Raw genomic sequence first — 13,185 nt, 5'->3', positions numbered from 1 at the left:
GTTTCAGGTCCTTAAACCACGATATGATTATGAGGGACGCCACAGTGAAGCGCTCAGGAAATTTCGGTCGTCCTGTGTTCTTTGACGTGCTCTGACTTCGCACACTACATGGGCCTCCATCATTTCGCCTCCACCAAAATGCGACGGCCGTGGCCGGGGTCGAACCCTGGACCTTCAGGTCAGCAGCTGAAAACCGTATCCACTGACCCGCGGGGGGGGGGGACAATTCTTAAGAATGGCCCTGAATGGTACGCCATTGTACACTGTTACGTGAATGTTCCTATCTTGTGCCACTGCAATAAGCAGGCAATTGCATTCTTAAGTGGCAGCATATGAATCGTCAGTGGAATGGTAGGAGACTGTAACGCCGATGTGTTGTCCGTGCACGGGAATGAACTGAAAAGAGCCTTGACTGCTGTCAGTTTTGCTTATAAGCTAGTGTGATATAAAGCAGGCATGGTTTCGCTATTAGGGAAGTGCAGACATCTCATTCTTTTTGTTAAGCATCCTATTCTTTCACGTTCGCAACCAATGAACACAAATAACGACACGTTTCTGAGAACTCAAACCAACGGATATAGGAGAGCAGACAGAGTTGACTCTCCACCTGCCTAATTAGCACCGTTACGGTGCTAATTAGGAGAACGAATAAAAGTGATTTCAGCTTCGCGACAGACGGCTCCGCGTGTTATAGCAACCGCACACTCTCAGCGACAAAATAATAATTAAGAAGCGACATCTCACAAACACATACTGTGCCAATCCTTCAAGCCTCTCATCTATCGCATATCTCGAAAGTAGCCATCTCTCATCCTTGCTCAATATTTGAATACGTCACCCTCACATCACGACGATGACTTCAGATTTTATTGAGCTAACAACTTATTAGCAGTTTAGCACCACACATACCAGGTGAGGTGTGACTGCAAGCAAGCAAGCAAGCAACGTTCATAGTGAGGACATTGCGCAACGCCGTCTGCCATAGTGTCTGTGTAGCCCATAGTAACGAGCTAGAGAACGAGGAGCCACGTGCACCAAAGATTATCAACCCAAACCTATCCGCTGGAAAAAAACATCGTCGCATACACTCGCTTACTCGTGGCTCAGCCTTTCTCAGCGATGGCACCGTGCGTACTTCTTATCCACGTCACGTACTCGCGGGCGGCATTTTTGGCGCAACACTCGTAATACGACGCGTCCGGCTCAAAAAGCAGAGCAATGCCATTATCGCGCCCATCGAAACGGAACCGATACATCGCGGGCGACTAATAAGAAAAAAGCGAGAAAAAAAATGTGTACACGGGTGACGCGTAACGACGAAGAATCTTCGAATGTCTTACGTATTCCGAGTTACGCGTAAAACTGCTTCCCGAAATAGCCGCGAGCGTCACTTCTCAGAGGCACGATTAAGAACAGCACGAAAAGGAACGACTCCATTACTCGTCGCTTTTTCGGCTCAAGTTCACTTAATAAAAGCCGTTTTTCTTTCTTTTTTTTTTTCTGACCAGCTTTCAGTAATACTTAGGGCAGCCGAATAAACTGAGGTTCTCTGCTTACTTTGCGAATGTCGTTTATTCGAGTAATGAAAAATACGCGAGGATCTTTGTGTGCGTGCGCGTGCTTGTCCTGCTCTGTGATGAAACGTCACCGGTCATAGTTTCTTGCAGCACGACCGTAGCATAGTGGAAGTGGAACTTCGGTATGCTATAGTATACATGTTCAATGTCATTGCTGCACATTTTCGCTTAACCTTGCGCCTGCCATGTATGACGTAAGTTCGCTTGCATTTTATCACTTTTCACATGATGGTGGCCAGCTTTCGAAAAAAAAACTGCGCGCAATAGTGTGTGTGTGTGTGCGTGCGTGCGTGCGTGCGTGTGTGTGTGTGTGTGTGTGTGTGTGTGTGTGTGTATGTGTGTGTGTGTGTGTGTGTGTGCGTGTGTGCGTGCGTGTGTGTGTGTGTGTTTGTGTGTGCATGCGTGTGTGTGTGTGTGTGTTGTGGTAATAACCACATAAAGGGAAGGATTACGAAACGAAATCGTGTGCCCCTCTAAACAATACTAAGGAGAGCACAAGATAATTAAGTTTTGAAGAGACACTCGTTAAATTTTTTGGACGTGCCTCGATTGATTGCATTGTTTATCCCTATACCCTTCTGCTTTCCGCATGCGAGATCAGCGTACCTGTGACCGAGAGACGATCATTGGATGCCATGTGATGACGCCATACGACGTAATTTGGTACTGTTCATGCTGTGCACGCCTGGTGTTGTTCGTGTTGTCAACTCCGGACAATGCATTTTTCCCGTAATGAGATATCTAGGGTTTTTGCCCCATCCGCCTCGTCCGGTTTCTATAGTGGCTAAGGCACTCGGCTGCTGACCTGCAGGTCGCGGGATCGCATCTCGGCCGCGGCGACCGCATTTTCGATGAAGGCGAAAATGCTTGGGGCCCGTGTGCTCAGATTTAGGTGCACGTTAAAGAACCTCAGGTGGTCGAATTGCCCTGAGGCCTCAGCATCTGCTATAATCATACAGTGGTTTTAGGACGTTAAACTTCAAAATTATTATTAAGGCTTTTGCCCCACATTAAACACTTTTGATTGACATGTGAGGTTTTAACGTCCCCGAACCACCATATGATTACGAGAGACGCCTTAGTGGAGGGCTCCGGAAATTTCGACCACCTGGGGTTCTTTAACGTGCACCCAAATCTGAGCACACTGGCCTACAACATTTGCGCCTTCATTGAAAATGCAGCGGCCGCAGGCGGGATTCGATCCCTCGACCTGTGGGTCAGCATCCGAGTATACTTAGCCACTAGACCACCGCGGCGGGGCTATTAAACACTTTTACCGTCTAGTTGATGTGCACATAGCAGTCGATTCGAGTGCGCAATATGCGATACCTTGCGAGAGAACGGGCGTGACGCGGGGTTCCCGTATCCTAGCTTCGCGGGCGTCCCTGGCGCTGTACAGGAGCCGCACGGTGTCGGCGTAGCTTCCGCTGCTTGCACCGCTGCGGCCGTCACCGGACCGGGAGGACGTGGCGCTGCCGCCGGAGGGAGCCACTGGGCCACTGCGCGTCACTCCGAGCTGCAGCCATGAAAAAAGGAGGCAAGAGGCCATCGGTCAATTTGTGTCACGTCACAGTTGCGCGAATACTTCAATGAAAAATTGGCCCCGTATCTGATGTTTCACTTCAAATGTCGTCGAAAGACGATAGTCTTGAGTGCGGAGAGAGTGAACAAAACGTTTATTTGATGTTCTGCGCGAGAAAATAGTTTAATAGTATTCTGGAAGCGCTGCGTTAGAGCGTCTCGATCCGTGCAGCGAAGGCGAACGAGGGCATCGAGACGCGTCAGACACGAGCGCTATCTGGCAGTTACATCTGAAAACGAAAGAAGGCGTGCGCGCCCACGGAGAAAGATGCCCGCCTGTCTTGGAGGCGATGAGGTGTAGAACGCAGGTCCCGTCATCGTGTCGTCTTAGCAAAACTAGGAAAACTTTGGAAACACTTGTCTTTTTGAGCATCGCGTTGCACTGTCAGTGCAGCGTGACAAAACGCTACGGTCCTTATAATTACATACGTGTGCCTTCTCTAGTATAAAGCCACACATACAAAATATTGACGCTTTGTTATGGCGCCTCAGATAAGCGCAATAATTGCTTTTTAATTGACAATCGCATAAGCATGAACGCTGAAACTTCGGCAATATTGGTTGGGCGCTGCGGATGAGGTTGGCCGTTTGGAGTATCGCTTGGTGCCTTTGGGGTATCGTTACGGTGGACAAACAGACCAAAATTTTTGCGTCCAAGCACCCCAGGAAAGACTACCGTCGTTAAAAAAAAAAAAAACAGGGGGATCCTTATACTACGCCTTTAAAAGTTTAACGCCACAGCGATATCCTGTCCTTATAGTGCGTATTTGTTTCAAAATGGCTAGTGTCGGTGAAGCTTTCGCATGCGGTTGCATTCTGTGTAATGGGTAGCAAGCTTTAAACCACGGGCAATTCTCCGCGTGAAATCTTTTCTAGCTTGCTGTAAACCCGCCACGTGGCCTCAAGGGAAAAGGCGCGGTAACGTGTGTGCTTTTTGTAGTGTGTGGCCGGCTTTAAGCCGTGAAGTCATGATAATCACATGCTCTAACGCCCGATCGCAATGTACGCACGCATTTTTACTGCAATATTGTTACATGTGGCATTGCAAAGCATGAACACAGGACGCGTGCGTTTGTAAAGCGTAAGAGCTATTTCCACCGACTTTCCAAGAAGAGAAAGTTATTCTCACGGTATGTCCAAGCAGACGCAAGGCTCTGTGGTAGAACACCAGCTTGCCACCCAAGCGACCCGAGTTCAGTCCTCACTCTCAGATCCAGAATTTTTTCATGATTTATTTTATTCAAATCTCTCTCGATTTTTTTTTCAATCACGCACAAGATGATTTTTCGCTCACAACAAATGACGCCGCTGCTGCCGACACCGGAATGTCTGCCAAACGAACTCTTTAACGCTGTCGCGTTAATACGATGATTGCTGCGATTTCCTCCTAAAAGAACGATATGTTTCTTAGGGACGCCATAGTGATGGGGTCCAGCAATTTGACCCACGTGGGGTTCTAGAACGCGCACCTAAAATATAAGTACACGAGCTTATATCATCTTCTGCTCCATCGAACACTTTGCCCCGCCGCGGTGGTCTAGTGGCTAAGGTACTCAGCTGCTGACCCGCAGGTCGCGGGTTCAAATCCCGGCTGCGGCGGCTGCATTTCCGATGGAGGCGGAAATGTTGTAGGCCCGTGTGCTCAGATTTGGGTGCACGTTAAAGAACCCCAGGTGGTCGAAATTTCCGGAGCCCTCCACTACGGCGTCTCTCATAATCATATGGTGGTTTTGGGACGTTAAACCCCACATATCAATCAATGCTCCATCGAACATGCGGTGGCCCCAGCCAGAATTCGATCCCGCGAACTTCGGGTCGTCAGTCGAATACCATTAACACTAGACCATGTGCGCGCACTAGTAAAAAACAATGCAATTTGCGCAGACTAAGCGACTCACCCACATTTATTTATTTATTCATTTATTCATTTATTTATTTATTTATAATATAGTTCCGAGAGATGGTTGAAAAAAGAGACAGAGGGGAAGGATGTGGGAATGCGGAGGCATGACTGATACGGCGACTTTGCCGCAGTATTGAACTTCTCAGCGCAAAAACTTCCGACAAGTAACACAAAAGACGATGACTGCGCTCGTCCTCGTCTTTTGTGTTACTTGTCTGAAGTTTTTGCGCTGAGAAGTTCAATAATGCATTACCAACTAGCCCAATCCCACACTTTACTTTGCCGCAGTACCAGCCGTACTTTCAGAAAGCGCGCTTTAAGCAACAGTGCAGCTGTGAAGCTTTGTCACAATACCGTCACATACACCGGAGAAGTCGCCCGTGCGGGACAACTGAATTGGTTGAGATTGTCAACGTAACTTCCGCTTTTACACAAATATGCCTAGATTCGTCGCAAAATTTTTGTATTTGGAAGAAAATCGGTGTGTGCAAATTTTGTTTATTGTTTCGAGAACCAAAACATGACATTGATCAAATATCGCTATCATACCGATTTCTTTTTTTAACTCCAATCATTTCTTAGCGTACTGCAAGCACTTTTGTTATCTATCTATCTATCTATCTATCTATCTATCTATCTATCTATCTATCTATCTATCTATCTATCTATCTATCTATCTATCTATCTATCTATCTGTCTATCTGTCTGTCTGTCTGTCTGTCTGTCTGTCTGTCTGTCTGTCTGTCTGTCTGTCTGTCTGTCTGTCTAGCCGCTTAAGTCTGAGTGCTCTCGTAATCAACCTTCAATTTGGCTTGAACCAAATTTGGCTTGAATTTGCATGGGAGGGTAAGATGGTTTGATGAATAGGACGCGCTGGTCAAGACATGAATAATGTCACAATCTCGTAGCGTACGTCGGCAAACACTTCCCGCCAAACAATGGCACATACCCGCGGGCGTGCATGTGCCGCTAATATCTGCCACAGGTGACTCGCACTTAGTATCTACCCAGGAACAACGAGAACACATATGGGCAATTTTAAAGCGGGAGCGTTAATAGAAACCTGGCATCGGCAGCGTTAACCCGACGAACTTAAAGAATAAATGTCAGGGTTTTAGTAGGAATCGAATCCAAGCATTCTGCGTGGCCATCAAGCATTCTAGCACAGAGCCACGTTAGGTCTCGGAACTACTTTTCAAGTATACCCTAAAGCTCGTGAAACTTCAATTGCGATCGCAGTGGTGGCTACCTAATTTTATAAACATTACATACGTACTCCTATAATACAGCCGTCACGTCGGATTAACATCAATCGTAGTTAGGCGCCACGCGCTGCAGTTGATTTATGTAGCAGTGTCCAGGGACACCATCCTCGTGAGCATCGGCGCTTCATATCAGCTTAACACTTCTGGTGTTGCTAACACTCGCGTTCTTGTTGGCGCATCGTTGTCCAAGTGTAAACAACTGTTTATATATGAATCTGCAACTCTCCAACTTCTGTCTGTGCGTTGAATATTTACTCACATATTTAGCGTCCTTTCATGACGTGTCGCTTAATAAAGAAGTCACAATATGCATGGTCGCCTTCCGTTCGCATGCTTCGCATCACGTCGATTCTCGAGGTACGTGGGATCTGCCGAGCTCCTTCTCTACACGCGTTGCACTGTAGTCTGACAGACCAGATCTCGTGTTGCGGTACTAAAACTAAAGTAAAGCATAAACAAGGAAGTTGGCACATTTCTTAGCTAATGGGCTGCGAGAAATATCTTATGGGTTCCATGAATCACGCCAGGTTCCAGACCAATAACAGCTGAACGAACGCCAACTTTTCATTAGGCTTGCCGGACTGCGCATGTTGTACAAGGTTTGAGTACGGGTTATTCGGTATTTCATTGTAAGTTTGCTTGCAGTGTAGACACAGATGAAAGTACCGAAGCCAGCGCTCGTCTTCGTCGAGCTTCTGTCCTTTCGTCTTCGTCTGCTCTTTACGAAAGCTTACGATGCGCGTTCACTCTGCGAGAAACGCAGTAGCGCAACCTGGTGCAGCTGTCGCCCTTGCCCATCTTTGTCCGAACCTCCTACTCTGCACGCGAGCAGACATCACAGACACACACACAAAACACCTTCGTTAAAATACGCAAGGCACGAGTTCATCTAGTAAATTATCACCGTTATCACTATGGCCACTCCCGAAAACGCGCCATTAAGACATCACCGCTTCATTAGATCATGTAACAGCACACACGCTGCAGGAACCGCATTAGTGTAGCTGAAAACAATGGAAAGAGAGAAATAGTGAAAGAAAGAAGGAAGGAAAGAAAAAAGAAAGAAAGAAAGCGAGAAAGAAAGGTAAGAAAGAAAGAAAGAAAGGGAAAGCCCGGGCACACAACCGAAATTGTAAACAGTGGCTGGCATCGAGGCACTCGATCGGCGCACGCAGTGCAGCGCAGATTAGAATCAGACGCGAGCGGTGGCGCGCCTCGGCGATACGGTGGGAACTCCTGCGGGTGCGTATAACGACCCTGAAATGTGGAAAGACGGCACGGGACAATCTGGTCCGCCCGTGGAGTTACTGGGAGGGGCGGGGGAGAGATTACAAAGCCGCCTTCATGGCGGCCAAACTTAGAAGCTTCGCGGCCGCGCGGTGTTTACGGCGAACCTACACGAGCGAGCGACCACAACAGTGCGAGAGGCAGTAGCGAAAACCCTGGGAGCCGCTTTCTCTTCTCGCCGAGGCTCGCAGGATGTAAACAAATCGTCGGATCGGATCGTTTATACCGCAGCTTGGTCCAAGTTGGCTCCTGCACTGAGGGCAAGAAGGAGCCTAAGGAGAACAGACACGACAAGCGCAAGTTCTGGCTGCCGCTGGTAGAACACCGCCGGAAAAAAAGAAGAGGAGAGGAAAGTGAAGACATTTTGATTTACGGCGACCAGTGGTCGCTCGTTGACAAGGGAAAGCTTTCAAGAAAGTCACGTTCTCTCGATAGCTCTTGCGAGAATAGGATGACAGAAAGTACGCTGAAATCAGTGGTGGATCCAGAGAAGGAGGGGGCGGTATGGGCGATCGCCTTTCTGTAGTCTATGTCAGCACCCCCTCCCTCCATAACTCCATGGTTGTCCACCTCCTATTACTAATTAGGACAAATGCGTGAAATGTCTGTGAGCACACATTAACAGTATTTATGCTGCGAAGGGGTTTTTCTACTAGTAAAAACGACAAGTCATCACTACGCCCCCCTCTCCAATGTTACTTCAAGTGACGCCCCCTCCCCGCTAAATAGAGTGGCTGGATCCGCCCTGGCTGAAACTGCAGGAGGAAGGAAAGACAGAAGAAAACGCGGTTTTTTATACATTCACCTTAGATGATTTGAAGGTGAGAGTGATGTTATTTTTCTCATCAGTGGATGTATTCACCCTCACCCGCCCCCCTACAAAACCTCTCTGATCGTAACGTCGCAGTGCCCCTAAGATCGGAGGCGTTACAATCTTCACTGAACCACATATGGTTTAGCAATGCCCCCGTAATCATGCCCACCATCGACCAAGCGACAATGTCAGGTGAAGACGCCATCATGTTACGTCGCGATAACGTCATAGTGACGATGAGATGGCAAAAATTTTGTCGATCTGTGTGACGTCAAGGTGGCGTGATCAGGTAATATTTCGCGTCACTTGTTCACGCTTCCAACGCGGGACGTCGACGACTGTCAATTTCGCGTTTAGCCAGAAAAAATGGCGCATACGTTCAGTGATGTTCCGTACTACGCCGAAGAATTCCCATTCAGAGACATGAAAATTTCTTATTTCGGCGGCTTTCCCCTGCAAACGTTGACGAAATTCTCGGCATATTTCTCTGCAGAACAGTACTAAGTTCCGGCCCCATCCACGCACACACATAATATAATTACACCTCTCTCACGTACTAGTCATTCACTGCCTCGAAACGAAAGTATGACTTTAATTATTCATATACATTTAGTACACTGCACATTGTGGGCTTTAAGTCTATAGTACCAATAGTGAACTAGGAATCGCTCCGCGTAGATATCAGAAAAATCTCAAAGGCTATATTTGCGTGGTGCATGCGCCATAGTCGATTACAGCAGATGAAGGCACGCTGTGACCGCTAATTATCCGTCGTCATAAAAGAATTTAACCATTGCTGAAATTAACTGCAATATCACGAAGATTCACTTTTTCCGTTTGGCTCGAAATGACAGGCGAGAATTCTCCGAAAAAGGGAAAATTTCGTGCACGGAACGTCACTGGCATTAGGGTCTGTTTGAAAAGTAGTACCGAGACATGGTGTGGCTCTGTTGTAGAATGCTTGATTGCTACGCAGAATGCTTGGGCTCGAGTCCTACTGGGATTTCGACATTTATTATTTACATTTGTCGGGTCGACGCTACCGATGTCGGGTATTACTTAGCGCTCGCGCGTTAATATTGCCCGTGAGTGTTCTCGTCGTTCCTCGATAGATACTAAGTGTCCATCACCTGTGGCACAAACCCGCGGCACATACCCGCCCGTGGGTATGTGCCACTGTCTGGCGAGAAGTGTTTGACGACGTACGCGACGGGATTGTGGCATTACTCATGTCCTGACCAGCGCGTCATATTTGTCAAACCATCTTACCCAAATTTAGGGGGGGGGGGGGTCACGTGAACACCCAGACTTAAGCGGCTAGATAGACAGATACGCAGGTAGACGCCAGAAGTGCTTGCAGTACGCAAAGAACTGCTTCGCCTTAAAAAAGTAACGTAATATAATGTATTGAGAGCTACATGCATGTATACGGTGCGTACCTTTCAAGATAGTGTGAGAGTCCCGCCTGTCTTCTCCGGGGCAAACAGCAGCTGCTTCAACTTCCTGTTTCGCTCGTTTGGAAATTACATTAAAGGCCATACAACGGGGCAGCAATGCCGTTTCTTTACAAAGTAGTAAGCTCGAAAAAAAAAAAAGAAATGTGACACAAACGAGCACAACTATATGCACTCCAGAAACTTGCAAAACGTATGCTTGTCAAATCTTGTTCCTATTTGTACCAGCGTATGTGTACTATGAAGACAACTTGTTGCGTAACGAGTCCGGTGTATATAGCATCGCATCGTGCCTCGCGTTCTTTGCGCACAGCACGGGAAATTTCAAGATCCATTTAATGAACGTATGCAGTAAACAGGGCATACATATGAGCAGCTGCATATACATTATTGGAGTAGATTTACGAAGAAAGTGAGCTCGAACATGTTCATAGATTAGTTGTATCTTGTGGAAACTACAACTCTACGCGCACATTCAGGGCGTACGTGAAGAAACTACAAATGAAAATTACATTAATTAAGATGAACGAGAGCGCTTTCCAGCATATATCTCGGTGCTTTTAGTGCACAGTTTATAACGTTTTTTTTTCATTATTTGTTTCCAGATTATTGTGATGCGTTTATGGTGGTTTAATCCTCTGAATTGGTAGCTGCCACTGCTTTTAAGGTCGCCGTCAGCACCAAGCTTCCTCGTGGCCCGAAACATCAATCTCTCCCTCTAGTGTATGTGGCATCCCGCGATTTCCTCCCAAACAAACGGCTACCCGTACTGGGAGCACGCTGACAGCACGAGAAAAGCCTATAGTTGTTCGTACAAAGCGTGTCCTTCCTGGACCAGTGACCGATCAACCCCAATAAGCCAGATGGAGGAAACCAAGCCTCTCGACACAGGGACCCACAATTGGAAAGTGCAGGTCAGAGGGCGCGGACACCGCGGCTTGACAAACGGCACGACTCGTGCGCACGGTTACCGCGGGGCACGCCCAACAGAGACGTCAGGAAGTGGCGGTGAGTTGTGCGCCGGCCTTCGCTGTAATGTCTGTGTGTTCGTCCACAAACGAAGGCGCTTGCGTTGCTTCTTGCATTGCTTACTGGAGAGGAAGAGTGGTGGCTTCTCTATATTCGGTATCATCCGTGCTACTGTACGAAACGGCGTCCAACGTTTGCCCGGCAGTGTTGGACGTTTGTTGGGGATATTAAACGTTGCTTGAATAGAAATCGTTCAGTGTAGCAGAAGTGTGGAAACGGGAATACATGAAAAGGGGGGTGTTGACTGGAGAGGTAATAAGTTCAACCAGGACTACTGTCGGGTTTGCTAGCCTTTACTGATCGTGTGGGAAAGAACAAGAAAGATAAGAATGAAAGAGAGAAAGAGAGAGTAGAAACAGAGCACACATTAACTATCTTTATGCAAAGCACAGGATTCAACACTGCATTCACGAAATTCGTTTCTTAAAAATTGCAACGATGTATTTGAAGCCATGTGCTTGTATAGTGGTGGTAATGTAGTAACGAGCGCTTATATCATCATGATTCAGAACAGGCATACATAATGTTTTCAGGTGTCTTCTAGAAGGGAAAGCCATTGCAGGCAGAGTTGTCGGCCAGTGCAGCTTGACTCTAGAATCACGGCGCTACCGAATTAACTTAGCATATTTCCTTACGCTCGGTCTTTCAGCGTGTCGCACCAGTACTTCGTAGTGAAGTAATCTTCGCTTTACATCCGTTCCTTGAAGCGGGAAACCCGGGCAAGGCACTTGGTATACGATTCGCTCGTTCAGTCATGCGAAAGTGGGGGTGGGGGGGGGCGGAGGAGGGAAAGAAAATAAGCTGCTTGCGTTCCCGTTGATACTGTTGTTGCAGCGCGCGTATATACCCTGCATTTCTCACGGTCAAAACATTGCTCTGCGAGCAAACACGGCACACACCCAGTGCGCCGCTTGAAAAACCATCAGCATTTCACGCGACGCCTTTCCGAGAAGACTTTTAACTGTCCTCGCCGCCCACGACGAACAACTCGAGCTACGTTATCTGGTGACGAGGAAACGTCGCCACGGGCGCTGCCTACCTCAACACGCATCCAACATGTGCACTACCAGGAGTCGACTTAATGTAAACTAACTTCTACAAAGAAAGGAAAGAGGCACATTGCGTTGGAGGAGTTCAGGGGCGAGTTATCGCGCCAGCTCTCACTACCGGTATGCACACGCTGCAGAGGAAACCGCCCTTTTTCAGTCGACTCAATGGATTTGCATACTCGTTATACGCTCGTGCGCGCTCTCGCCGGGCAAGTCGGCTTCATAAACCTCAGACTTTACTACGACGCCCGAGGCATACACGAGGTCGGTCGGCGAGGGACGAACGACTACGCCGGCGAGGTGGGGAGGGGAGCGGCATCAAACCGGTAAGCGATGCTTCGGGGGCAATGAAGACGACTACGCCTTCGACTTAAAGGGGCCCGTAAAAGGTGCGCGCCTCGTGGAAACGACAAAGACTATTAGAACTGAGAAGATCGGAAAAGACTATAGACGCGCGAGGCTCGGCTTTTTACGTGACCCCTTCGCGTTCCCGAATGCCCCCGACAGGCGTCGGCGTCGTCACAGCAGCCAGATGGCGCCAAACAGCACGCGTGCACACTTGGTGACGACATAAACACCGAGAAAACTGTGGGTCCGCCTTCTCGAGATGGGCCTTTTTGTCGCTCGGAGCAGGCGCACGCATGCGACGCGTCGCTCGGTAATGACTGGCGTATATCTTGATCGTAGTCGTCCCGCGTAAGAGGAGCCCCTCTCACCGAGCCGGTCTTCCATTTCTTCGGCTCGCGTTGTTGTTCTATTCCGTTTCCTGCTTTCAAAGGACGGGAAAAAAACAAAAGACGAGGAGGAGCTGGCGAAGACACAGCCGTAAAACGCCGGCAAATGCGAACGGCCTCTGGCGCGGCATCACTGCAGCAGCCAGATGAGACCACCCGTTTGTCCGTGCCTCCGCGTGCGAGGCCGTGCTGTACGTCGTTGTACGTGCGTGTGCGTGTGTGTGGGCGTCTCGCCGCCTTTCCCGTTAGGCCGCCCTCGCTATTTCCGCTACGTTTTCTTGCATTTCGTCCCTTCGCCGCGAGATCGAGGAGGGACGAAGGTCGATGAACCGCCGCCATTCCTTCGAGCCCCATCCTTCTAGAGTTTCCGAAAGTGCCAGTGGCGCTCCTTCAAACGTGTACACCCCCGCGAAAAAAAAATAAATTAAAAAAACTATATCATGTCTTGACGCTTTCGACACTACCGCTCGACACGCGTCTATACAACAGACC

At 48.4% G+C, this 13,185-nt stretch overlaps 2 protein-coding genes across 3 annotated transcripts in view; one reads left to right on the top strand and one right to left on the bottom strand.

Moving 5' to 3' along the window:
• The window catches only part of LOC119163070 (DNA-binding protein RFX6), a 283,694-nt gene that overhangs the window by 61,580 nt on the left and 208,929 nt on the right, over positions 1 to 13,185 (top strand). The window lies entirely within an intron of this gene.
• LOC119163077 (uncharacterized) overlaps positions 1 to 13,185 on the bottom strand; it is a 164,329-nt gene that overhangs the window by 33,758 nt on the left and 117,386 nt on the right. For both annotated transcript variants that reach the window (XM_075882093.1, XM_075882092.1), the window contains exon 2: positions 2,907 to 3,093. In XM_075882093.1, coding sequence (XP_075738208.1) covers positions 2,907 to 3,093 — 187 coding nt within the window. The remainder of the gene's footprint in view (positions 1 to 2,906; positions 3,094 to 13,185) is intronic.

The sequence above is a fragment of the Rhipicephalus microplus genome, chromosome 2 (genome assembly GCF_043290135.1).
Source record: "Rhipicephalus microplus isolate Deutch F79 chromosome 2, USDA_Rmic, whole genome shotgun sequence".
NCBI classification, from domain to species: Eukaryota; Metazoa; Arthropoda; class Arachnida; order Ixodida; family Ixodidae; genus Rhipicephalus; species Rhipicephalus microplus.
This window is presented reverse-complemented; position numbering and strand designations above follow the sequence as displayed.